We start from the raw sequence: 26149 nt of genomic DNA, 5'->3' as shown, positions 1-26149 counted from the left end.
ATGCTGTGGATGTGGTTTACATGGACTTCAGTAAAGCTTTTGACAAAGTCCCGCATAGGAGACTGGTCAAGAAGGTAAGAGCCCATGGGATTCAGGGTGCCTTGGTGCGTTGGATCCTAAACTGGCTGAGTGGCAGGAGGCAGAGGGTGATGGTCGAAGGATGCTTTTGTGACTGGAAGCCTGTGTCCAGTGGGGTACCTCAGGGATCGGTGCTGGGTCCCTTGTTGTTTGTGATCTACATAAATGATTTGGATGAGAATGTAAAAGGTATGATCAGTAAGTTCGCAGATGACACGAAAATTGGTGGGGTGGTAAATTGCGAGGAGGAAAGCCTCAGGCTACAGGACGATATAAACGGGTTGGTCAGATGGGCGGAAAAGTGGCAAATGGAATTTAACCCTGAAAAGTGCGAGGTGATGCATTTTGGACAGACAAATAAGGCAAGGGAATACACAATGAGTGGTAGGACCCTAGGAAGTACAGAGGGTCAGAGGGACCTTGGTGTACATGTACATAGATCTCTGAAGGCAGCGGAACAGGTAGATAAGGTGGTTAAAAAGGCATATGGGATACTTGCCTTCATTAGCCGAGGCATAGAATATAAGAGCAGGGAGGTTATGATGGAGCTGTACAAAACGCTGGTGAGGCCACAGCTGGAGTACTGTGTGCAGTTCTGGTCGCCTCACTATAGGAAGGATGTGATTGCTTTGGAGAGGGTGCAGAGAAGATTCACCAGGATGTTACCTGGGATGGAGCGCCTCAGCTATGAAGAAAGACTAAACAGGCTGGGGTTGTTTTCCTTGGAGCAAAGAAGGCTGAGGGGGGACCTGATTGAGGTGTACAAAATGATGAGGGGCATAGATAGGGTAGATAAAGAGGAACTTTTCCCCTTAGTAGGGGGGTCAATAACAAGGGGGCATAGATTCAGGGTAAGGGGCAGGAGATTTAGAGGGGATTTGAGGAGGAACTTTTTCACCCAGAGGGTGGTTGGAATCTGGAACTCACTGCCTGAAAGGGTGGTAGAGGCAGGAACCCTCACAACATTCAAGAAGCATTTGGATGAGCACTTGAAATGCCATTGCATACAAGGCTATGGACCAAATGCTGGAAAATGGGATTAGACAGGACAGGGGTGGATGGGCGGCGCGGACACGATGGGCCGAAGGGCCTCTTTCTGTGCTGTAAAACTCTATGACTCTATAATCATGGGCGATTTTAATCTTCATATAGATTGGACAAATCAAATTGGCAAGGGTAGCCTTGAGGACGAGTTCATAGAATGTATTTGGGATGGTTTCTTAGAACAATATGTTGTGGAACCAACCAGGGAGAAGGCTATTTTAGGTCTGGTAATGTGTAATGAGACAGGATTAATTAATGATCTCATAGTGAAGGATCCTCTAGGGAAGAGTGATCATAGCATGATAGAATTTTAAATTCAGTTTGAGGGTGAGAAATTTGTGGGTCTGAAACTAGTGTCCTAAACTTAAATAAAGGCAATTACAAAGGTATGAAGACAGAGTTGGCTAAAGTCGACTGGGAAAATAGATTAAAGGGTAGATAAGCAGTGGCAGACATTTAAGGAGATTTCATAACTCTCAGCAAAGGTTTATTCCAGTGAGAAAGAAAGACTCTACGAGAAGGATGAACCATCCGTGGCTAACTAAAGAAGTTAAGGATGGTATCAAATTGAAAGAAAATGCATACAATGTTGCAAAGATTAGTGGTAGGCCAGAGGATTGGGAAATTTTTAGAAACTTGCAAAGGATGACTAAAAAAATAATAGAGGGGGAAGATAGATTATGAAAATAAACTAGCAAAAAATATAAAAACAGACAGTAAGAGCTTCTACAGGTATATAAAAAGGAAGAGAGTAGCTAAAGTAAATGTTGGCCCCTTAGTGGATGAGACTGGGGAATTAATAATGGGAAACAGGGAAATGGCAGAGACTTTGAACAAATATTTTGTATCGGTCTTCACGGTAGAAGACACTAAAAGCATCCAAATAATAATTGATAATCAAGGGGCTATAGGGAGGGAGGAACTTAAAACAATGGCTATCACTAGAGGAAAAAGTACTAGGCAAACTAATGGGACTTGAGGCTGACCAGTCCCCTGGACCTGATGGCCTACATCCTAGGGTCTTAAAAGAAGTGGCTGCAGAGATAGTGGATGCGTTGGTTGTAATCTACCAAAATTCCCTGGATTCGGGAAGAGGTCCCAGCGGATTGGAAAACTGCAAACGTAACGCCCCTGTTCAAGAAAGGAGGGAGGCAGAAAGCAGGAATCTATCGGCCGGTTAGCCTAACATCTGTCATTGGGAAAATGCTGGAATCCATTATTAAGAAAGTAATAGCAGGACATTTAGAAAATCATAATACAATCAAGCAGAGTCAACATGGTTTTATGAAAGAAATCGTGTTTGACAAATTTACTAGAGTTCTTTGATGATGTAACGAGCAGGATGGATAAAGGGGAACCAGTAGATGCCGTGTATTTGGAAGGCATTCGATAAGGTGCCACATAAAAGGTTACTGCACAAGATAAGAGCTCACGGGGTTGGGGGTAATAGAGGATTGGCTAACTAACAGAAAACAAAGAGTCGGGATAAATGGGTCATTTTTAGGTTGGCAAACGGTAACTAGTGGGGTGCCACAGGGATCAGTGCTGGGGCCTCAACTATTTACAATCTATATTAATGACTTGGATGAAAGGACTAAGTGTACTGTAGCCAAATTTGCTGATGATGCAAAGATAGGTGGGAAAGCAAGTTGTGAGGAGGACACAAAGGCTTGCTTTTAATAGCTCTGAGGAGGTGGGTTTGGAGTTGTTCTGTAGCGAAAGTCGGAAAAAATGGCTTCAGACACCCAACCGGCCTCCATCACGCCCCCACCCGATTTTTGTGAGTGTCTGTTTAGCCGCTCCCAAACTGACCCATCTGGAACTGGTGGGACAGGTAGTTAAGGCAGTTAACAGCCTGTTAACTGCCTTGCTAATCCTATTTTAATGGTGGTTTCCCATTTTTGTTCCTCTTGCTCCTGTTTCCCATATAAATTGGCAATATAAATTGGCCAGAAAAAGCAGTAAACCTGAGGATTGGGAGCAGTTTAGGATTCAACAAAGGAGGACAAAGGGATTAATTAAGAGGGGGGGAAATAGAGTATGAGAGTAAGCTTGCAGGGAACATATAAAAACTGACTGTAAAAGCTTTTATAGATATGTGAAGAGAAAAAGATTGGTGAAGTCCAGCGTAGGTCCCTTGCAGTCAGAATCAGGGGAATTTATAATGGGGAAACAAAGAAATAGCAGACCAATTAAATACATACTTGGGTTCTGTCTTCACAAAGGAGGACACAAATAACCTCCCAGAGATGTCGGGGAACATAGGGTCTGATGAAAGGGAGGAACTGATAGAAATCAGTATTTGTTGGGAAATGGTGTTCGAGAAATTGATGGGATTGAAGGCCGATAAATTCCCAGGGCCTGATAATCTACATCCTAGGGTACTTAAGGAAGTGGCCCTAGAAATAGTGGATGCATTGCTGGTCATCTTCCAAAATTCGATAGACTCTGGAACAGTACCCATGGATTGGCGGGTAGCTAATGTTACCCCACTGTTCAAAAAAGGTGGTAGAGAGAAAACGGGGAATTACAGACTGGTAAGCCTGACATCGGTAGTGGGGAAAATGCTAAAGTCCATTATAAAAGATGTAATAGCAGAGCACTTGGAAAACAGTGACTGGATTGGACAAAGTCAACATGGATTTACAAAAGGTAAATCGTGCTTGACTAATCTACTGGAATTTATTGAGGATGTAACTGGTAAAATAGATAAGGGAGAACCAGTGGATGTGGTGTATTTGGACTTTCAAAAGGCTTTGGATAAGGTCCCGCATAAGAGATTAGCGTGTAAAGTTAAGGCACATGGGATTGGGGGCAAGGTATTGACTTGGATAGAGAACTGGTTGGCAGACAGAAAGCAAAGAGTTGGAATAAACGGCTCTTTTTCCGAGTGGCAGGCAGTGACTAGTGGGGTACCGCAGGGATCGGTCCTTGGACCCCAGCTATTCACAATATGTATTAACTAGCTGGGGGGGCGCTTGGTCTCCCTGCCCCTGTGTGTCCCCCCTCTCCCTGTCATGTCCTATCCCTCCCTCCCCTCCCCTCCTCTCCCTCCCTCCCTCCCCTCCCCTGTCTCCCTCCGCTCCCCCACTCCCCTCTGTCCCTCTCTCCGGCCCCTCCCCCTGCCTAGCGCCTGAGGTCCGGAGCTGAGGTCCCCCGCGTATCGCGCGGCTGATGGACGGCCGCTGTGGGCGGGCGGGCGGCGCATGCGCGGTCAGTGCGGGCGGCGCATGCGCGGTCAGTGCGGGCGGCGCATGCGCGGTCAGTGCGGGCGGCGTGAGCCCCCCGCGATTTCCCGAGGCTCGCCCCCCCCCCCCCCCCGCAATTTCCCGAGGCTCTCCACCCCGCGATTTCCCAGCTGTTGAGGACCTGCTTTAGCCACTGAATGTGTGGCCAGAGGTAACTGTACACTTTACAGACAAACTTCACATTACTGCCAACAATCGCACTCCTGTTGGCGGGGAGTGCGAGCTGCACAATCGGCAGCTGGCTAATTTCAACTGCGTGCAGCTGATACGTGTGATTGATGCTCCCGTAGTCATTCTCCACTACACACACGTGTAATTGGCTGTGTCTAAAGGCTCAACTTGTCCAGGGTGAGACTCCAGTGCTGCAGGTTGGATCTTGTATCCAAATCTTCGTTGAGATGGATTGATATCCGTGCCATTTTTTGACCATCGAAGCATTGGGTTACCTCCAGCCGGGCAGCGGAACTTGACCGTTTTCATGACTGGGACAGTGAAAAGTGTGTTCTGTACCTTTCCTGGCCAAATCCAGTATGGGGGCCTTGCTTATTTCTTGTTGGAGGTTACCTCTAACACATCACCATCTTCCTCCACCTCCTTCGTGGAGAATAGTGCAGGTAAAACATTAATGGCAAAGTAGGAAATTTGGTTACCAGCTGGGCCCTTTGTTATCTATCTTATATATATAAATCGGTACATCTGTCTGTCTGTCTGTCATTCTGTCTGTCATCGCCTGTGCGTCTGTCGGGCTATGCGCTCGAAAGTTACAGGGCGTACCTACGCGCGCGTTACCTCCAAAGAAAGCTTACGCTTCCGAGACGGTTTTAAGCGTATTTACGTTTCGGCCGGGCTAAAATCCCGCCCGCTGTATCCCAAAAACCTTCAACGTTCTGCTCATTAGCATCTCATCCGCTCATTATCGACAGAGTGACCTCGAGCTCGACCAATCGTACGCCGGGTTGCTGGCGTGTGCCGCCGGGCCAATCGGTGCGTGTGTGGCCAGGCCTTATCGTTCTGAACTGAGGTGAGTCGCCGCCATCTTGATTCCAAACTTTTCCTTTCTTTTTCCCGCTTTCTGCGTCTTAAAAAAAAACGTTGCTTTTAAAACACATAGGCCTAGAAATTGAGTTGGCGCCGCGCCAGGGCTTTAGCGCCGGAAATTTAGCGCCGGCGCTAAGTCCCCCTGCGCGCGCCAAAAATTCAGTAGCGCCGCGCCCAGACGGCTGCCGGCGCTACTGGCGGGCGTGAGCGCCTCCCAATGGGCGCTGACTGCCGCATTGCGGCGCTAATCCGGCGCTGCGGGACCCGATGCGGTGCGGCAGGCTGGGGAAGTGCAGGCCTCCTCCTTCAGTTAAGGAGGAGCTGCCTGCACCCGCCCGCTGTCCGTTCAAATATTGAAAAAAATGAGCCCGGCACCTCGGACAAGTGCCGGGCTTGCAGGCCAGACGCATCTGTTCCGCGGGGGGGGGGGTGGAGGAGTCCGGGGAGGGAGGTGCGGGCAGGCGGCCGGCGGGAAAGCGGCCGGCCGCCGCGCGACCTTAATGCGCCGGCGCTAACTCGGGGAAGACTCGGGTGAAAAAATCTTAGTTGCGGCTGCCACGGGCGAGGCGGCCGCAACTCAATTTCGGCGCTGGGGCCCGTCACCACGGCAACCGGGACGCTGCGCACACCGATGACATCATCGGTGCCGGCGCAGCGCTACCGGTCTACCGCCGATTCTAGGGCCCCAGGGAATTTCTAAACTGGCCATAACTCCGGCGCTAGGCCCTCTAGCGCCTCAAATGCGGCGCTAAGGCTACTCAATTTCTCGGCCATATTTTAAAAAAAAATGATTTAGAAAGTAATTAACTTATCTAATCTCATTAATTTTCCTACCTTTCCCCGTTTTTCCAGGTAGGCCTCGAAGCCTCGGCTTCTCCTTCGCACCCACGCCCGAGCTAGGCACCTCTCGGCCCCACTCGAAGGCTGGAGGGCCGAGCCTCAGCCCAGCGCCGCTAGGGTGCGCGCGCAGCAGGAGCTGAGACGCGGCGTCTCTCTCTGGCTCGGCTGGGGGGCGGGGCTTGCTGAGCGTCAAGCGTCACCCTGGCAACCGGCCCCCCGGCCGTCTCGCACAGCCGCAATCGGCGGTCTTCACCTCGGGCGGGGGGGGGGGGCCGCGCGCGCAGCAGGAGCAGCTGAGACGCGGCGTCTCTCTCTCTGGCTCGGCCGGGAGGCGGGGCTTGGTCAGCGTCACGGTTACCCTGGCAACCGGGCCCGCCGGCCGAGCCAGAGAGAGACGCCGTGTCTCAGCTCCTGCTGCGCGCGCAATCGGCGGTCTTCACCTCGGCGGGGGGGGGGGCCGCGACCCTCGGGGGGGGGGGGGGGGCGCGACCCTCGGGGGGGGGGCCGCAGCCCGCCCTCCGTCCCCTCCCTCCCCCCCGCCCCCCCCCTTTTCCCCCCCTCCCTTCCCCCCCCCGCCCTCCCTTCCCCCCCCGCCCTCCCTTCCGCCCCCTCCCTCCCTTCCCCCTCCCTCCCTTCCCCCTCCCTCCCTTCCCCCCTCCCTCCCTTCCCCCTCCCTCCCTTCCCCCTCCCTCCCTTCCCCCCTCCTCCCTTCCCCCCTCCCTCCCTCCCTTCCCCCCTCCCTCCCTTCCCCCCCTCCCTTCCCCCCCCTCCCTTCCCTCCCCTCTTCCCCGCCCTCCCCTCTTCCCCGCCCTCCCCTCTTCCCCGCCCTCCCCTCTTCCCCGCCCTCCCCTCCCCACCCCTCCCCTGCCCCCCCTCCCCTGCCCCCCCTCCCTCTCCCCCTCCCTCTCTTTTCCCCCCAGTCGCTCTCTCTTTTCCCCCCAGTCGCTCTCTCTCTTCCCCCCCCCCCAGTCGCTCTCTCTCTTCCCCCCCCAGTCGCTCTCTCTCTTCCCCCCCCCAGTCGCTCTCTCTCTTCCCCCCCAGTCGCTCTCTCTCTTCCCCCCAGTCGTGCTCTCTCTCTCTCTTCCAACAACAACATGCCCTCGAAAAAGCCTCGGCACCGCCGGGCACTTCAGCTAGTACAACTATAAAGGCCTGAGTCATCCTGTGCGGTATTGGTGATCTTGAGAGCCTGAGCTGTGCTATGTATCCTGTTACTGGCGGGTAGCTGCACCCCATTCTTGGTCCATTTGATGATTGCTCCTTCTCTAAAATCACAGGGCAGCTTCAGAAGATCACCCAGGTGCACTGTATAAACATTTCAACCCTCTGAGTGGCGCTTGATGTGGTATGGTCTGTACCATGGAAAGAGGCTCCAAGACCCAGCACACAGTCTGTCCAGCTGATCATCATTCCCACTTACTTCTTGCTCCTTGCCTTCCTTCCTCAGTTTGGACTCTCGTATTCAGACACTTGATGCAACTTCAAAGGATTTCCGTGGAAAAAGGTGGAGGTTTTGATTGCAACCTAGAAATCCAATCAAATGAATGAATATGAAACTTGAAAACTGTAGACATACTCCTCTTTCTTATGGGAGAAAATTAGAAAGACTATTCCACCCGAGAAAATTAGAAAGACTATTCCACCCTTCTTAGCTTCAGTCTAACAGACCAAACTGAAGACTTTGTACAATGAAAAACAAAATAAACAAGATCAATTCCAGTAAGTGGCTGGAAATTTCTGATCCTTGCCAAAGTAATCCATACCAGAAATAATTAACCAAATCATTCTCTTTTTCCTCTTCGGTGTTCAATAAAATCAGGCCGATAAAAACAGATTTACAAAAATGTATCTTTTTCCAGCAGTTTTTCTTCTGCTGTAAATACAATAATAAAATATAACAGACAATCGCGGCAGGCTCCTCACTCTTTCATTTCTCTCACCGTTACAAAACAATAAATTGTTCACGGTGCAACGCTAAAGGTTTTTTTGTTGCTATTTACTCTCAGCTGCACAAGTGCTTTTGACCATCTCCACACTTATTTATAAAAAAAAAAGCAACAAAAATCAGCTGGGTTTCTCGGCCCTGATCACTATGCAATACTCCACCCCCACACAGAAAAGTGCACATGTATAAGTGGGGTTGTGATCCACTGCAATGATGCCTCCCAGTCAAATAAGCTATTGGTATTTACTGTTGAGACCCGCACCTGAAAACTGGCCATCTGCCTAAGTTATCAAAGAGGGGCCCTGGAACTGAAAAGAAAGAAAGACTTGCATTTATATAGCGCCTTTCACGACCTCAGGATGTCCCAAAGAGCTCTACAGCCAATGAAGTACTTTTTTGAAGTGTAGTCACTGTTGTAATGTAGGAAACGCGGCAACCAATTTGCGCACAGCAAGCTCCCACAAACAGTAATGTGATAATGACCAGTTAATCTGTCTTTTAGCGATGTTGATTGCGGAATAAATATTGGCCAGGACACCGGGGATAACTCCCCTGCTCTTCTTCAGAATCATGTCATGGGATCTTTTACGTCCACTTGAGAGAGCAGACGGGGCCTTGGTTTAACATTTCATCCGAAAGATGGCACCTCCGTCAGTGTGGCACTCTCTCAGCACTGCACTGGAGTGTCTGCCTAGATTTTTGTGCTCAAGTCTCTGGAGTGGAACTTGAATCCACAACCTTCTGATGCAGAGGTGAGAGTGCTACCAACTGAACCAGGATCTGCTCAGACGAGGAGGAACGCGATGGACACCTATAGACACTGAAAGACGCCCTTGTAAGAACGGGATATGACGCTCGACTCGTCGATCGACAGTTCCGACGGGCTACAGCGAAAAATCGCATAGACCTCCTCAGAAGACAAACACGGGACACAACCAACAGAGTACCCTTCGTCGTCCAGTACTTCCCCGGAGCGAAGAAACTACGCCATGTTCTTCGCAGCCTTCAACATGTCATCGATGACGACGAACACCTCGCTAAGGCCATCCCCACGCCTCCACTACTCGCTTTCAAACAGCCGCCTAACCTCAAACAGACCATCGTTCGCAGCAAATTACCCAGCTTTCAGGAGAACAGCGACCACGACACCACACAACCCTGCCACAGCAACCTCTGCAAGACATGCCAGATCATCAACACAGATACCATCATCACACGTGAGGACACCACCCACCAGGTACATGGTACATACGCTCGTGACTCGGCCAACGTTGTCTACCTCATACGTTGCAGGAAAGGATGCCCCGGAGCATGGTACATCGGCGAGACCATGCAGACACTGCGACAACGGATGAACGGACACCGCGCAACAATCACCAGGCAGGAGTGTTCCCTCCCAGTCGGGGAACACTTCAGCAGTCAAGGACATTCAGCCTCCGATCTTCGGGTAAGCATTCTCCAAGGCGGCCTTCGAGACACACGACAACGCAAAATCGTCGAGCAGAAACTGATAGCCAAGTTCCGCACCCATGAGGACGGCCTCAACCGAGATCTTGGGTTCATGTCACGCTACATGTAACCCCACCTGATGCAGGGTCATCCAGACTCAAGTCGACATTGGCTTGTTCTCTCTACACAGATGCGGCCAGACCTGCTGTGATTTCCAGCCAAAAAAAATGTTTTTTGTCTTTTTTTGTTTTTTATACAGACCCCAGCATCTGCAATATTTGACCCCTTGTGACCCCACCTCATTGTTCTTTGATGTAATGTTTCCCTGACTGACCTGTTTGGACACCATTCACACCTTTGACTGCTGTGATTATCTCTCTGCCGAGGTGTGATAAATGGCAGTTGGAAAGGTTACCTGTAAACATCTGACATGATTCTCTGACTATATAAGCTGTGTCTTTATGCATTTCTCCACTTCACCTGAAGAAGGAGCAGCGCTCCGAAAGCTTGTGATTTCAAATAAAGCTGTTGGACTATAACCTGGTGTTGTGTGACTTCTTACATTTGTCCTAATGTCTGAACAGCAATTCAACCCTCATTTTACAACATTTCCCAATGCTTCAAGATCGCAGTGGAGTAAAAGTTGCTTCTGAACACGACAGTGCTCGAGATGTGCATTAATCATCAATCTGATTGGTGATAGCACAAAGCGTCATATTCAAATATACATTACTAGCTGGGGAGCCCCGCGTTGCGAGGGCAATTTTGGGGCGCTTGGTCTCCCTGCCCCTGTGTGTCCCCCCTCTCCCTGTCATGTCCTCTCCCTGTCCTATCCCTCCCTCCCCTCCTCTCCCCTCCCCTGTCTCCCTCCCTCCCTCCCCCACTCCCCTCTGTCCCTCTCTCCGCCCCTCCCCCTGCCTAGCGCCTGAGGTCCGGAGCTGAGGTCCCCCGCGTATCGGGCGGCTGATGGACGGCCGCTGCGGGCGGGCGGCGCATGTGCGGGCGGCGCGAGCCCCCCGCGATTTCCCGAGGCTCTCTCCTCCCCCCCCCCCCCCCCCCCCGGCGATTTCCCGAGGCTCTCCCTCCCCCCCCCCTATTAAATTGTTATTTAATTCCGTAACACATCATTAAAATATTCACCTTAGTTCCCTAACACACAGAAAGTGTGGGGGAAAAAATTGTGAAAAATCAAGATGGCGGCCACTCACCTCGGTTCAGAAGGATAAGGCCCGCCCACACACGCACCGATTGTTCGACCGGTCAGGTCACCGAAGCGTAGGATTGGTCAATTGTCGAGTCACTCGACACTCAACTGTAGGAAGGAACCCGCCGTCCGATTGGTGGACCTCGATGTCACACGGTCGCTAATGAGCGGAACGCTGAACGTTTTTGGGATACCGCGGGCGGGATTTTTGTCTGGCCGAAACGTAAATACGCCTATGACCGGTCCGGAATCGCAAGCTTTCTTTTGAGGCGACGCGCGCGTCGGTACGCTTTGTAACTTTCAAACGTATAGAGAACGGACAGACATCGGGACAGACAGACATCGGGACAGACAGAAGAGCTCTTTTATATATATATATAGATTATTAGGTCTCACATTGAATCAATGTGACTGCATTCTGTGAAATGGAATAATTGTCAAAAGTTGCATTCAGTGCTGCAATTATATAGGGCCTTAGTGAGACCACACCTGGAGTACTGTGTACAGTTCTGGTCTCCTTACCAATGGAAGGATATACTTACCTTAGAGGGGGTGCAATGAATGTTCATTAGATTTATTCCTGGGATGAGAGGGCTATCCTGAGGGGAGATTGAGTAGAATGGGCTTATATTCTCTGGAGTTTAGAAGAATGAGAGGTGATCTTCGACAACACCTCCCAAACCCCCGACCTCTACCACCTAGAAGGACAAGGGCAGCAGGCGCATGGGAACACCACCACCTCCAGGTCCCCCTCCAAGTCACACACCATCCTGACTTGGAAATATATCCCGTTCCTTCATCGTCGCTGGGTCCAAATCCTGGAACTCCCTCCCTAATAGCACTGTGGGAGTACCTTCACCACATGGACTGCAGTGGTTCAAGAAGGTGGCTCACCACCACCTTCTGAAGCACAATTAGGGATGGGCAATAAATGCTGGCCTTGCCAGCAACGTACACATCCCAGGAACGAATAAAAAGAAATTGAAACGTATAAAATTCTTAGAGGGCTTGACAGGGTAGATGCTGAGAGGCTGTTTCCCCTGGCTGGAGAGTCTAGAACCAGGGGTCACAGTCTCAGGATAAGGGGTCGGCCATTTAGGACTGAGCTGAGGAGAAATTTCTTCACTCAGAGGGTGGTGAATCTTTGGAATTCTCTACCGCAGAGGGCTGTGGATGCTCAGTCGTTGAGTATATTCAAGACTGAGATCGATAGATTTTTGGGCACTATGGGAAACAAGGGCTATGGGGATAGTGTGGGAAAGTGGAGTTGATGTAAAAGTTCAGGCATAATCTTACTGAACGGCGGAGCAGGCTCAAGGGGCCATATGGCCTACTCCTGCTCCTATTTCCTATGTTCTTATATAGCACTGGAGATGGCAAAGGACAATCGGCAAAAGTAAAAAAGGTAGCCTGAAATGTCAGGTGGCAAGCAGGGCATCCTGTCAGATCACAGTGGCACACAACACATCAGGTCTAACCGTGCTCTGACGAGTTACAACTACATGAGAAAGACAGAAGGGATGTAACTAAGGAGACTGAGGTTTAGCAGGGAAACTGTGGCAGACCATTGCCAACCCCTCAGGAAGGCTTCCAGACAACATCTTTCATAAGTATGGCACTGCCGGCCACTGTCAATGTCCCCTTGGCCCTCAATTTAATGAGTTTGGCCCCACCCAAGCTACGACTGGGGGCATCCACAGTGTCGACCAGAAGCTGTCCACAGATTTATCAGATGATTTATTCATCAAGTCAAATGACCTGATCATGTTTCCCAATAACCACCAGCAGTTGTAATCAGAGAAGGCAACACCATTCTCTAAAGGTCGACTGGCTTTCACAGAATCTTGGGAGTCATCACTTGCGTGCATATTGCTCTTCAGGCTCTTGTTCACAATGATGTGCCCTATATGAAACAAAGTATTTAAATTCTCTGACTGTCCACAACAGAATCATGCAAACGATTGCCTGTTTCCTGGGAACTCTCATGATGTCAGAATTTTAAGGCAGTCAGTAAAGTGATGGATAGAAGACCTTAGCTCATGACATCAATGCACCACTTACAGACAGAGGCGGAGTGTAGTTGAGAATAGGTCATGCTACAACCAGCATTGTTATCGAACTTACTGTGGAGATCTCAAAGAAGCCTGTCAGATGTTTTGCCAATTTTGGCGTGGCGGGGGGAAGGGGGATGTCATAAGGTACAATCTCTTCAGGATTTGAATGCTCCATAGTTTGGCCATGAAAAGATGTCGCAGCGTGCATATTGATGACCATGATGGTGATGTTACAGCACAGCAAAGGGGGTTGAAAATAAAAATGAGTTGCAGAAACAAGAATGCAGCAAGATAAGACTAGTGTGTTGGGCAGTAATTCAAGATGACTTCCAAGGGGTGCCACCATTTCCTAAAGCTTTCAACCGCCCCACTTTCTCCTACACTTTCATGCTCAATTCTTCAAGTACCATCTGTAGTCGTCATAAGCTGAGCTCTTGCTTTATGGTTATAGATGACAGTGAAATACCTAGCACAATGTTCAAATCAAGTGCCGTGCATTTACTTCATTCGTTGTGTGGTGCGTGAATGCTGTCAGCTTGATTTCAGAAGGTCCTTCTTTCCCCTTTGTTCTTGTGTGTTTTTTTAGACCACATAACGCCCACCCTAATACTCCTTCTGCTCACTGGCTGCAAACTTTCACCGCCTGCTTGCTGGGATTCTAATGGGCCTGAACCACCTTGGGCTGTGTTTGGTGAGGGCCAGCCATGTCCAGTGCTTTGGTGGCTGACTAGTCCCATCTGCTTCCTGACACCTCATGTGATGCACCAGATGCTTATTGGGGGAGGGGGTGCTCTTGTCATCAGTTCTGTAAGTAAATGTCTGTTCTCCCTGGCTCCTTGCATTTATGCTACCAGCACCATTTCAATAAACCTGCCTTTCTTAATCTGGAATGCCCCATTCTTCAGTGATTTTGTTCAGGCCCTCCTCGGTGCTTATTCAGCTAATTAAATGCCTCTTGAATGGAGTTCACATACTAAAAAAGACAAAATCATGTGTTAACCAACTGTGTAACCATCAAAAACTAAAAGTAACCTTCCAATAACTCCTTAATAGTGCACTACCAGTAACCTCTAGGCTATAGACTCTTACCTATTATCTCTAGATTATTTTTTTAAATTCAGAAACCTAGGTCAAAGGCCATAGTGCAGGAAACTACCAAGCAGCAATACAGCAGGAGAAAATGCAAGCTAAATCAGCAAGGTTAGAAGTTGTGAAGTTTCACGAACCTGCGGACAGATAGTACAATTTCAATTTACAATACAATGAGGAGGCAAAGAAGAGGAAGAGCATGTTGGACGATGTATTTGGAGCTCAGGGGAACAGTGTCTGTAGTATCAATAATATAGAGAGAGAGAGAAACAAGGACGGATATGAGTGAGAGAAACTGGAGACTATGGTGAGAGAAGTCTCCTTGTCAGATAGTTTTAAAAATCTTGTCCAGGAGTGTGATAGAGATGCTTCAAGATCTCAAATATAAGAGCAAGTCTTGGATGGATGTGGGCTTAATAGAGAATTAAAGGCGACTGAGCTACTTGATGGCACTTGGTGTACTTCCAAAGACTAATCAGGGGCTGAAGGCATTTAAAAAATATATTACGTGTAATTATTGTGCATTTACGATTATATGCAATTGTTAAATAAAGCTTTTCTTTTGAACAGATATCTGAAAATGTAATGTCTCAGACACAGGGCTTGGACTTTGAGGGGGCACCTGGCAGCAAATCATTACAAAGGTAATTTGGTATATAAATGTTGGGTTGCAGCAAAGCTATCATCAGTGGGCATTGCGGTAGGTTGTTGTGCCAGTTGGTTAAACCATTGAGTGGCACAATGTGAGCACAGTAAGCAACTGGAGTTTCTTCATCCAGGCCTTCGGTACCTCTAGACTTGACTATTCCAATGCTGTCCTGGCCGGCCTCGCACCTTTCACCCTCCATAAACTTGAACTCATCCAAAACTCTGCTGCCCGTGTCCTAACTCGCACCAAATCCCGTTCACCCATCACCCCTGTGCTCGCTGCCCCGTGTCCTAACTCACACCAAATCCCGTTCACCCATCACCCCTGTGCTCGCTGCCCCGTGTCCTAACTCACACCAAATCCCGTTCACCCATCACCCCTGTGCTCGCTGCCCCGTGTCCTAACTCACACCAAATCCCGTTCACCCATTACCCCTGTGCTCGCTGCCCCGTGTCCTAACTCGCACCAAATCCCGTTCACCCATCACCCCTGTGCTCGCTGCCCCGTGTCCTAACTCACACCAAATCCCGTTCACCCATCACCCCTGTGCTCGCTGACCTACATTGGCTCCTGGTCCGGCAAAGCCTCGATTAAAAAAATTGGCATCCTTACTTTCAAATCTTTCCATGGCCTCGCCCTAACCTCCTCCAGCCCTACAACTCTCCGCGATCTCTGCGCTCCTCCAATTCAGGCCTCTTGTGCCTCCCTGATTTTAATCACGCCACCTTTTGCGGCCACGCCTTCAGTTGCCTGACCCCTAAGCTCTAGAATTCCCTCCCTAAGCCTCTCTACCTCTCCCTCCTTTAAGTTGCTCGTTAGATACCGTTAAAGAATAACAGTTATGATCGGACTCACTTAATTCAGTCAGTAAAAATTATCTGCGTTATAACACAAAATAAAGAATACCTCTTTCCTGTCCTAATATCTTCTTATGTGGCTTGGTGTCAAATTTTGCTTTACCGCAAATAAAGCCGCTATATAAATGCAAGTTGTGGTTGTTTGTGACCGGAATACTCAAACTGTAGCCGTTCTCAAAAATATGATGTTCCTACAGCAATTATCATAAAACCAATTGTGTGTCACCCCACTATTTCACAGTTGATTCTTAAAAGCCCTTAAGTAATTCTCTTAAAAGTCACATTCTCATGTTAAGATGACCTAGTGTGAAGAAACAAAAGCATTTGAAAGTAAGATTGTAAAAACTCTTAAATGCATTTGGCATTTATGGCATTTCCAAAGCTAGAAGGCTCCCAACTACAATCCCATTTAGCCTTATCCTCCAGGCGTACACAGCCTTGGAAACACTGCCAAGACAGCAGTTGAACTCAAGGCTTGAGCCACCATGTAATAAGATTTTCCTGTAAAAAGAATGACTTGTATTTATGTAGCGCATGACTTAGGAAAGAAACATTCCTATTACAAATTGGATCTTCTCAGTTTCAGTGACTTCAGTTGCTCCCATAAGCAGCCTGAGCACCTTATTTTGGATGCCCATATCTATTTGTACGATAGCATAACCTGGGGGTGTAAAAACAATACCCCATTGTGCCCTGAACCTGATATTCATGTCTTTCTCATGTGTACTTCTTCAATCTCTCTGAAGGCGGACCGAGCAAATATTTGGTGATACGAGGCCTGATACAAATTGATAAGCTGCTTAATTTCACAGTAAGGCAAACATACAGAATAGCAGTTATGATCGGACTCACTTAATTCAGTCAGTAAAAATTATCTGCATTATAACACAAAATAAAGAATATGTCACACTTCCCCACATCAGTGGGTTGTCTTACTTGACTTAAACAAGATGACTTCTATCCATCCAGCATTTCTAACTTCTTAATCTTGGCGAAAGCTTTTGCAGCTTTCGCTACAAAAACCTGACTGGCTGCCTATGTTAAAATCGATGAGTGAGTCATAGGCCTAGAAATTGGGTTGGGGCGCCAAAGTGGTGCAAAAGTCGCCTGAGCGCAGGATTTAGCGCAGCGTTTGAGGCTTTAACGATCGTCAGATATTCAGTTTCATTGCTGCTCGAGGGACACGGGCGAGGCTCGAGGCGCTCCGCGTCCCTTTTAGGGCGCTGAAACTGAATATCGCAGTGCAACGTGCCGCAGCGCCACGGCACGCTGCGGTACTGCAGGCCTTCCTCCCACTGTTAAGGGGGAGGTGCCTGCAACAGCGCGATCCCCGCTCGCGAGTGCCGGCAAATGAGCCCGGCACCAAGGAGAAGTGCCGGGCTCTCGGGAAACAGCCAGCAATGCCGCGGGGGGGTGGTTAGGAGGTCGGGGACGGAGGTGCTGGCAGGCGGCCACCGAAAAGGCGGCCGCCCCGCACCTCCACCTTAACTTGCGCCGCTGCCGGCACAGTAAGGCCCCGTGAACCGGGCGCGGGTAGCGAACGGCGCAACTGCGGCGTTCGCTACCAAATATCGCGAACGGGGCACGAATGGGGCGCTGCGCACACTGATGACGTCATCGGTGGCGGTGCAGCGCAAATGCCTAACGCCACCATTAGCACCCCTACTGAATATCGCGGGAGACGCAGCCAGTGGCGCTACAGCCACTGACTGCCTCTTTAGGCGCTAACAGGTGGCGCTACTCACCCAATTTCTCCCCCATAATGTTTTATTTTAAAATGCAAATGTTCTGCCTGTGCTGTGCTTGTGAAATAATGTGAAAAAATCAGAATCAGCTGAATATATCTCAACTATAATTTCTTTTTAGCCTGGGGGATACATTACAAATCCCTTTCATTGTTAAAACTCTAAAATATCACTTAGCAGGCCTTCCCTGGCTCAGTGGCATTCCTTCCTCACCCATTTGATGGCCTCCAGTTGTAAAATACCCCTGATGGCACCCTCCCACAAGCCCAAAAACCCCTTCTTTTCACTGTGTCCCTGCAATATTTTGAACTCCAGTTGCCTCTTTGATTTATGTGGTCCGTACAGTGTCACTCTTACTTTGTATATTTGGCGGACTTTTCCAGAAGGCCCCTCGAAGCTTGCCTGTTCCACCTGCCAATTCACCGAACCATAAATGTTCAGAGATTATAAACCTTTCAGCACCAACAGTACAGTAGTGTCGAGACACCCGGAGACTGATTTTGGCATGCTCATAGATACAACATTAAGCATGCCACTAACCAGAGCGATTCCGCTCCCTTCCCCCCCCTAAAAAACCCTTCTCAATGGTCCCTACCTGTGCCAAACTACCTAAACAGAACAGCTTTTGCAGTAATCACCTGCTGGCCCACTCGCAACCGCTACTCACTGGCAGCAGTAACTGCAGAGTGGTCCATTGCCTTGACAGTCCTTACTCCCCCCTCACTGAGGTGCATTTATGGATTTGCCTCCCCCACCCCCAAGATTTGTTTCCAGCTGTTCCAACACCCTTCTCCCCGAGAAAGATTTTTTGTTCCCGTCCCCATCCATCATGAGCATTCTCTGCCCTTGGGGACCTCTTCCCCACGACTCCCTTTGCCTTCTGCCAAGTGCTAGGACAGAGGTTCGGAAACCAACTCCCCCCCTAACTTCCCCATTGCTTAGATTGTTTGTTGGCTTCCCTCTCCCTGTTCCTGTTCTACCTTCTCCTTTCCTTCTTTTTCTTTCCTTCTCTTTCTATCTCCTCTCCCCTTTCCTCTTTCTCCTCTTCCCCCTTTCCCCTCCCTTCTCTCCTCTTCCCACTTGTCTTTTCCCCTCCCTGCCCTCTAACCTTGCTTGAAACATAGAAACATAGAAGATAGGAGCAGGAGTAGGCCATTCGGCCCCTCGAGCCTGCTCCGCCATTCAATGCAATCATGGCTGATCATCCAAATTCAGTACCCGGTCCCTGCTTTCTCCCCATACCCCTTGATCCCTTTAGCCTGAAGAAATATATCCAACTCCTTCTTGAATATATTTAATGTATTGGCCTCTACTGCCTTCTGTGGTAGAGAATTCCACAGGGTTACCACTCTCTGGGTGAAGAAATTCCTCCTCATTTCTGTCCTAAATGGCCTACCCCTTAACCTTAGACTGTGACCCCTGGTTCTGGACTCCCCGACCATCAGGAACATCCTTCCTGCATCTAGTCTGCCCAGTCCTGTCAGAATTGTATAAGTTTCAATGAGATCCCCTCTCATTCCTCTAAACTCCAGCGAGTACAAGCCCAATCGACCCAATCTCTCCTCATACGTCATTCCTGCCATCCCAGGTATCAGCCTGGTGAATCTTTGCTGAACTCCTTCCATGGCAAGAACATCCTTCCTCAGATAAGGCGACCAAAACTGCACACAATACTCAAGATGTGGTCTCACCAAGGCCCTGTATAACTGCAGCAAGACATCCTTGTTCCTGTACTCAAACCCTCTCGCTACGAAGGCCAACATACCATTTGCCTTCTTAACCGCCTGCTGCACCTGCATGCTTACCTTCAGCGACTGGTGCACAAGGACACCCAGGTCTCGTTGCACTTCCCCTTCTCCCAATCTATTGCCATTCAGATAATAATCTGCCTTCCTGTTTTTGACACCAAGGTGGATAACCTCACATTTATCCACGTTATATTGCATCTGCCATACTTTTGCCCAATCACTCAACCTGTCTAAATCATCCTGGAGTTTCTTGGCATCCTCCTCACAGCACACACGCCCACCCAGCTTTGTGTCGTCTGCAAATTTGGAGATATTACATCTAGTTCCCTTGTCTAGATCATTAATATATATTGTGACTAGCTGGGGTCCAAGGACCGATCCCTGCAGTACCCCACTAGTCACTGCCTGCCACTCGGAAAAAGAGCCGTTTATTCCAACTCTTTGCTTTCTGTCTGCCAACCAATTCTCTATCCAAGTCAATACCTTGCCCCCAATCCCATGTGCCTTAACTTTACACGCTAATCTCTTATGCGGGACATTATCGAAAGCCTTCTGAAAGTCCAAATACACCACATCCACTGGTTCTCCCTTATCTATTTTACCAGTTACATCCTCAAAAAATTCCAGTAGATTAGTCAAGCACGATTTACCTTTTGTAAATCCATGTTGACTTAGTCCAATCCTGTCACTGTTTTCCAAGTGCTCTGCTATTACATCTTTTATAATGGACTCTAGCATTTTCCCCACTACCGATGTCAGGCTTACCGCTCTGTAATTCCCCGTTTTCTCTCTACCACCTTTTTTGAATAGTGGGGTAACATTAGCTACCCTCCAATCCATGGGAACTGCTCCAGATTCCATTTTTTTGTCTGATTACACTCCTGTGAAGTGTCTTGGGACGTTTTACTATGTTAAAGGCACTTTATAAATGCAAGTTATTGTTGTTGTTGTTTAAGACATTAAGCCAAGGCCTTGTTTGCCCACTTAGTTAGATGTAAAAGATCCATGGCACTATTCAAAGAAGAGCTGGAGAGTTCTTCAGTATCCTGGCCAACATTTATTCCTCAACCAACACCACCAAAAACAGATTAACTGGTGATTCCTCTCATTGGTCTTTGTGGGATCATGCCATGCACAAATGAGCTGTCACGTTCAAAAGTAATTAATTGGCTATAAAGCGATTTGGGACATCCCTAGGGTGTGAAAAGCACAATATAAATACAACTTTGTTCTTTCTTTATGAAGGGCCAAAGTCCATAGTACAGGACACCACCAGGATTGAAAAGAGTAGCATAGAGGACAAGGCAAGTCAAAAAGTAGTAGTTAAATGGTGCCAAACTTTTTGGAATAGACTTTCCATTCCTAATATTAATTTAATTTCATGTTTTTGGCTCAATGCCACTTGAAATCAATCCAAGGCATCTTTGTAACAGTGCATGTAACATCTATTAAATAAAACCCAGTCCTGTTAATTGGTTTATAATCCTGTAATTTATCAGACTTCTTCATCGGATGAGGTGAGTAGCTAATCCATCTGGCGCTATCATTACTGTACATATTAAAAATCATCTTAATTTATTTACTAGGGACAGATGCTCATCTGTGTAAGATCCTACAGCAAATTATTTTATTAAAGTTTGCTTAATAAGTAGAAGCTCTTTCACAGCAACAAAATATATTGGATCCTCAGAAATGCTTTACTGGCTCATTGTCTAACCGTAAAATTTCCATTGGAAAAATAATTTCCAGTTATCTTGGGAAGATTCAAGGATTTTTTCTCCTCACCTGATGATGCACTTCATTTTGCATGGAAAATGGAAATAGATTTTGGTGGTCTTTAATGACTGTTAATGCATTAGATCGTGTTCAGCTTGAGCAGATTACTGTTAGAAAATGGTGTACAGGTCTCAGTAGTGTAGAAGGTGCATATGCAGTTTTAACAATGTGCACAAACGTCACTCATACTAGTGCAAACGTGTGCAGATCTATTCCCCTTTGTCCCCACCCACAAAAGGAGATCTGCAGGACATAATTTATACCCCAGTACAGGTTATTATGTGCTGAATTTCATAGAATTACATAGAACTTACAGCACAGAAACAGGCCATTCGGCTCAACTATGCCGGTTTTTATGCTCCACACGAGCCTCCTCCCACCCTACTTTATTTCACCCTATCAGCATATCCTTCTATTCCTTTCTCCTTCATGTACTTATCTAGATGTCCTTTAAATGCATCTATGCTGTTTACCTCAACTACGGCATGTGGTAGCAAGTTCCACATTCTCACCACTCTCTTGATAAAGAAGTTTCTCGTGAATTCCTTATTGGATTTATTAGTGACTATCTTATATTTATGGCCCCTAGTTTGGACTCCCCACAAGTGGAAACATTTTCTCTACGTCTACCCTATAAAACCCTTTCATAATCTTAAATACCTCTATTAGGTCACCCCTAAGCCTTCTCTTTGCTGGAGAGAAGAGCCACAGGCTGTGCAGTCTTGCCTGATTGTTATAATCTCTCAGTTCTCAATTATTAAATTTTATATGAATTTGGAATCTCTAATGATAAATGCTGCCGTATGTAGCATTTCTTATCCCTCAGTACTAAAATTGTTTCTTGTATTCAAATGGCTAGCTTCCTTTTGTACAGCACAAGTCTGGATAGGAAGCATGCAGCTAGTTTTGGGAAGCATTTATGTTTGTGCTTGGAGTTAGGTAAATTCAGTGATAGTTGCTGATATTGCCCCTTTATCTGTGGGCTACATTGCAAGTGCTACTGTTTTAAGAAAATGCTACATTATGGTTAACCATGACTTACTGAATTGAATGGGTTTTACTTATCAGGTATGGCTAAATAATTGGTCTATTTTGTTATCACACAAGGGGACAATTTTCTGCCAATACATCAATTTTAAATCTACAAAATCAGCTGGAATAAGCAATCGGGCTAAATTCGTGAGAAAGGACTGTAGAGAAAGGATGAGCAAATAAAAGAGTAGATTCAGATAATCTGGCAGGTATCTGGTATTATTCTGCTGCTTTCAGTTACAAACGAGTGTATGAATAGAAACAAACCCCTAAATGTGTATGGATGCAGGTTAACGTGTAGTGACAGCTGAAATCTTTCTTTCACCAGGGCACTGAATCACTTGAAACATCTGAAGGAGCTTGTTGACGATATCGGTGCCAAGAAGGAAAAGGAAGCACGGATAAATCAACATGAATGATGAGCAATTAGGGAGAATATTTTAAAATCTAATGGCTTGTGCAAACTAATAAAATATATTTTTTTAAGTTTAAATTGAAAAGTGAATTATCAAAATGTGCTGACATGTTTGTGATGGTTTGAGTCAGCTGACTACAGCCCCATTCCCTTCTAATGCCAGGATATACTCTTTTGAATTTATAAACCTTGTTTGAGTCAATTGTTTACCTTTGCCTGGGTGAGAAAATTATGGGTTTTTGGCCCTCTCTTGAGGGAGTGCTGCACTGTCAAGAATTGTTGGCCTTTGAATGAGATATTAAAATGAGGTTCCGTCTCTCTGTTCTGCTGGTTCAAATGGATAATAAAGATCCTGTGGTATTATTTGAAGAAGAGCGTCCACACCAACATTCCTCCCTCATCCAACACCACCAGGAAACAGATTAACTGGACATTCATCTTGCTGTTTGTGGGATGTTGCTGTGATCAACAAGGCCATCATGTTTGCCTACATAATCGTCATTGTACTCCAAAGTAATTTGTTGTATGTGAAGCACATTGAATGCTTTTGAGAGAGGTAATAAATTGCAATATACTTGTTGATAAGGGTAAAGAATTCTTCTCCGCTAGCCACCATCAGGATCAAGCACATAAAGTGCACTGGGTTCTATCACAACAACATGCTACCTCTCAAGCTGAGCAAAGATAACATTTTCATCCGCAACATCAGCATGGGACTGTCAATTAGTCCAAATTATACAATTACGACTGCCCAATTTGATTTCTGCAATCGATGCTTGGCGTCACATCAGTGGACAATCTTAAGGTGGCCTGGGGATGCAGGGTACTGCACGAATGGTACTGTCCCAAGTAGTGATAGGATGATTTGGTATGTTTCCTACACACGTTCTAAACTTCTAATTTATGCTGTGGACATGCAGGGCAAGTGCAGAATGGGATGGAACTGCTTTTCTGTAGGGTGAGAAAATTGGCAAAAGAATCGACTTGAGCTAGTCTAGCAGTTGCTTAGAGCGGCACTAACAGCAGTTTGCGAACAGAATGCCTACCACTCTAAGGAGGGAAATAACGTGGGGGAATTTCTATGGGGGTTCGCCTGCTTGTCTGCTGTGACTTCAGCAGAGAGCCGCTGAAACTCTGGAAAAATGGCGTTGAGGTTATATAATGTAACCGTAGGCTGAGATGATGGAATACCATACAAGTTTTAGTGTGCCCTTCCATTAAATTGCCAGTTTTTTAATCACACAAATTACCCTCTGGCCATTCACCTACCCCAGGTGATAAATTCAGTAGAATGCCTGCCAGTTCAGTTTATACATGAATTGTCAGGAGTGGACTTGATGGGTGAAATTGGATTTCTGCATTTCATGCTTTCTCATTGATCTCCCTTTCAGTAAACTACTTCTTGTAATACGTTGGCACGGATAGGTTTCTGATGATTCTAATCTCGTTATCTGCCCCGATATGGCTTGTAAAATCGTTAGCACAAACTGAACTGTTGCAACATAGTAACGGCTGGAAAACAGTATAGCCTGCTGGGAATTTGGCAAAACTCTTTGAGTCGGAAAAAAAAGAACAGGCCTCATCTTTCGATGAGGCACTTTACAACCTTCCGGATTCAACATTGAGTTCAACAATTTCAGATCATAACCACTGCTTCCATTTTTTCGGACAACTGGTGCTAGCAATGGTTCTGCTGCTGCCATTCGCAGCTCCTCTAGACCCATCTTTTGTTTCTTTACTCGTCCCATTACCATCCCCTTTTGCCATTTAATCTCTCCTACCTTCCACCCTATCACCGACTTTCCCTTTTGTTCTTTCCTCCCTTTCCCTGCCTCTATTGTTTAAAAACTGTTACATCTCTAACTTTTTCCAGTTCTGATGAAACGCCATCGACCTGAAACGTAAACTCTGTTTCTCTCTCCACCGATGCTGCCTGGCCTGCTGAGTATTTCCAGCATTTTCTGGTTTTATTTCAGATTTCCAGCATCGGCTGTATTTGGCCTCATTTTTTATTCATTTCTTTTCTACGTGCACTAAACACTCTTGTCCACTAGGTGATGCTGTGTTCCCCTGGCAACTGCTTAAATAAGAAGCACTGCTGAAGTCTAACAGAAATGTTTGTGTTGCCGTGCAGTTTGGAGTATCTGTAAAGCTACTCTTAACAGTTTCACAATTAACTCACTACTAATCTTAAATTAGTGGATTAGGCAAGAGAGCAGTGGTTAATTGGCGAGAAGATAGAATAATTGCAGGGTCCAGCGCAGTTATCTGAATGGCAATTATATATTTTCATTCCAATTTGCTTTGTCTCATCGATTACCTACATTACCTCATTCCTCCACTCCCCCCAGTCAACCCCATAGTGTTACTTGAGCTAGATCAACTGAAGTTAGTTTGTTTATAAATCCAGTTTCTCAGTTTCTGCACTTTATTCTTTTAAAACTAGATCCTGGGCTGTTCCGGATTAAAACATTTTTAAAAATTCATTCCTGGGATGTGGGCATCACTGGCAAGTCCAGCATTTATTGCCCTTGAGAAAGTGGTGGTGAGTCACCTTCTTGAACCGCTGTAGTCCGTATGGTGACGGTACTCCCACAGTGCTGTTAGGGAGGGAGTTCCAGGATTTTGACCCAGTGACGATGAGGGAACGGCGATATGCTTCCAAGTCAGGATGGTGTGTGACTTGGAGGGGAACATGGGGTATTCCCATGCACCTGCTGCCCTTGTCCCAAATAGTAAAGGCTATTTTGCTATTTGTGTTCCTGGCCCATGCAGTTTGCACTGATGGGTACTGCATTAAAGCTGGCACTTTTAATCCAGTTCAAATTTTGACTGGGGACCGGGTTTAGACATGGAACGGCAAGATTGATCATGCACATTCGATGTAAATTAATAGTGATCCCCTGTCTTGAAGTACGGACGGATCAAGATGCATGTACAAAGCTGTTGTAGATGGATTAATTCATGCATGCGCAGTGCTGGGGATAGACTGATACATGAATTGGTGTTGCATTTTTTAAAACGCTGTGATAGAAAACCAGGTTTTATAGTTCAGTTTTCAGTTATGAAAATTATTGGTCAACCTTCTCTAAAACTTGACCTGCTTCAAAGTCGAACAGGTGGCAGAAATCTGTTTGTTTCTTTTCTCACTTTTGGCTTGAATCTGATCTATTAGCTCCTTTGCACCTGTGACTCTTCGCATGGTAAATGACAAGTCCGAGGCATGGGGAGGTGCTTGGCCAAAAGGAAATAAAAATGAACAGGAGAATTGCCACGGGTGACTCTTGCAAAGCATATGGGATCTTGGGCTTCATAAATAGAGGTACAGTATTGAGTAGAAAAGTTATGCTGAACCTTTATAAAGCGCTGGTTAGGCCACAACTGGAGTATTCCGTCCAGTTCTGGTCACCACAATTTAGGAAGGATGTGAAGGCCCTTGAGAGTGTGCAGAGGAGATTTACCAGAATGGTTCCGGGGATGGGGGATCTTAGCTACAAGGACAGGTTGGAGAAGCTGGATTTGTTTTCATTAGAACAAAGGAGGTTGAGGGGTGATTTGATAGAGGTGTACAAGATTATGACGGGTTAGGATAGACTAGACGGGGAAAGGCTGTTCCCACTAGTTGATGGTACAAGGACTAGGGGATACAGATTTAAGGTTTTGGGCAAGAGATACAGGGGGGATGTGAGGAAAAACTTTTTTACACAGCGAGTGGTGAGGCCCTGGAATTTGCTGCTGGTGGAAGCGGAGACACTCAGGCCTAGAAATTCAGTTGGTTGCGCCAGCAGTTAGCGCCTTAAGAGAAGTGAATTTCGGGCACTATGCGTGTAGCGCCCGGGTGCAGCGCAGTTTGCGCCTCGCCCCAAATTAAGTTGACCCTTAGCGCCAGCGCAAAGTTTAGCGCCCGCCCGGCTGTGCGCGCAGAAAATGACATCACA

At 47.2% G+C, this 26149-nt stretch overlaps 1 protein-coding gene across 3 annotated transcripts in view; it reads left to right on the top strand.

The window, feature by feature from the left end:
• The window catches only part of c2h18orf54 (chromosome 2 C18orf54 homolog), a 73768-nt gene extending 50972 nt beyond the window's left edge, over window positions 1–22796 (top strand). For all 3 annotated transcript variants that reach the window (XM_085974739.1, XM_085974722.1, XM_085974730.1), the window contains 2 exons: window positions 14560–14633; window positions 22125–22796. In XM_085974739.1, the coding sequence (XP_085830865.1) occupies window positions 14560–14633; window positions 22125–22215 (165 nt within the window). In that variant the 3' untranslated portion in view covers window positions 22216–22796. The remainder of the gene's footprint in view (window positions 1–14559; window positions 14634–22124) is intronic.
• The last annotated feature ends 3353 nt before the right edge of the window (window positions 22797–26149 follow it).

This window comes from Somniosus microcephalus, chromosome 2, assembly GCF_052327205.1.
Source record: "Somniosus microcephalus isolate GS21.2 chromosome 2, FLI_Smic_1.0, whole genome shotgun sequence".
In the NCBI taxonomy this organism is placed as follows: Eukaryota; Metazoa; Chordata; class Chondrichthyes; order Squaliformes; family Somniosidae; genus Somniosus; species Somniosus microcephalus.
The sequence above is the reverse complement of the archived record's forward strand: the minus strand, read 5'-3'. Positions and strand labels throughout refer to the sequence as shown.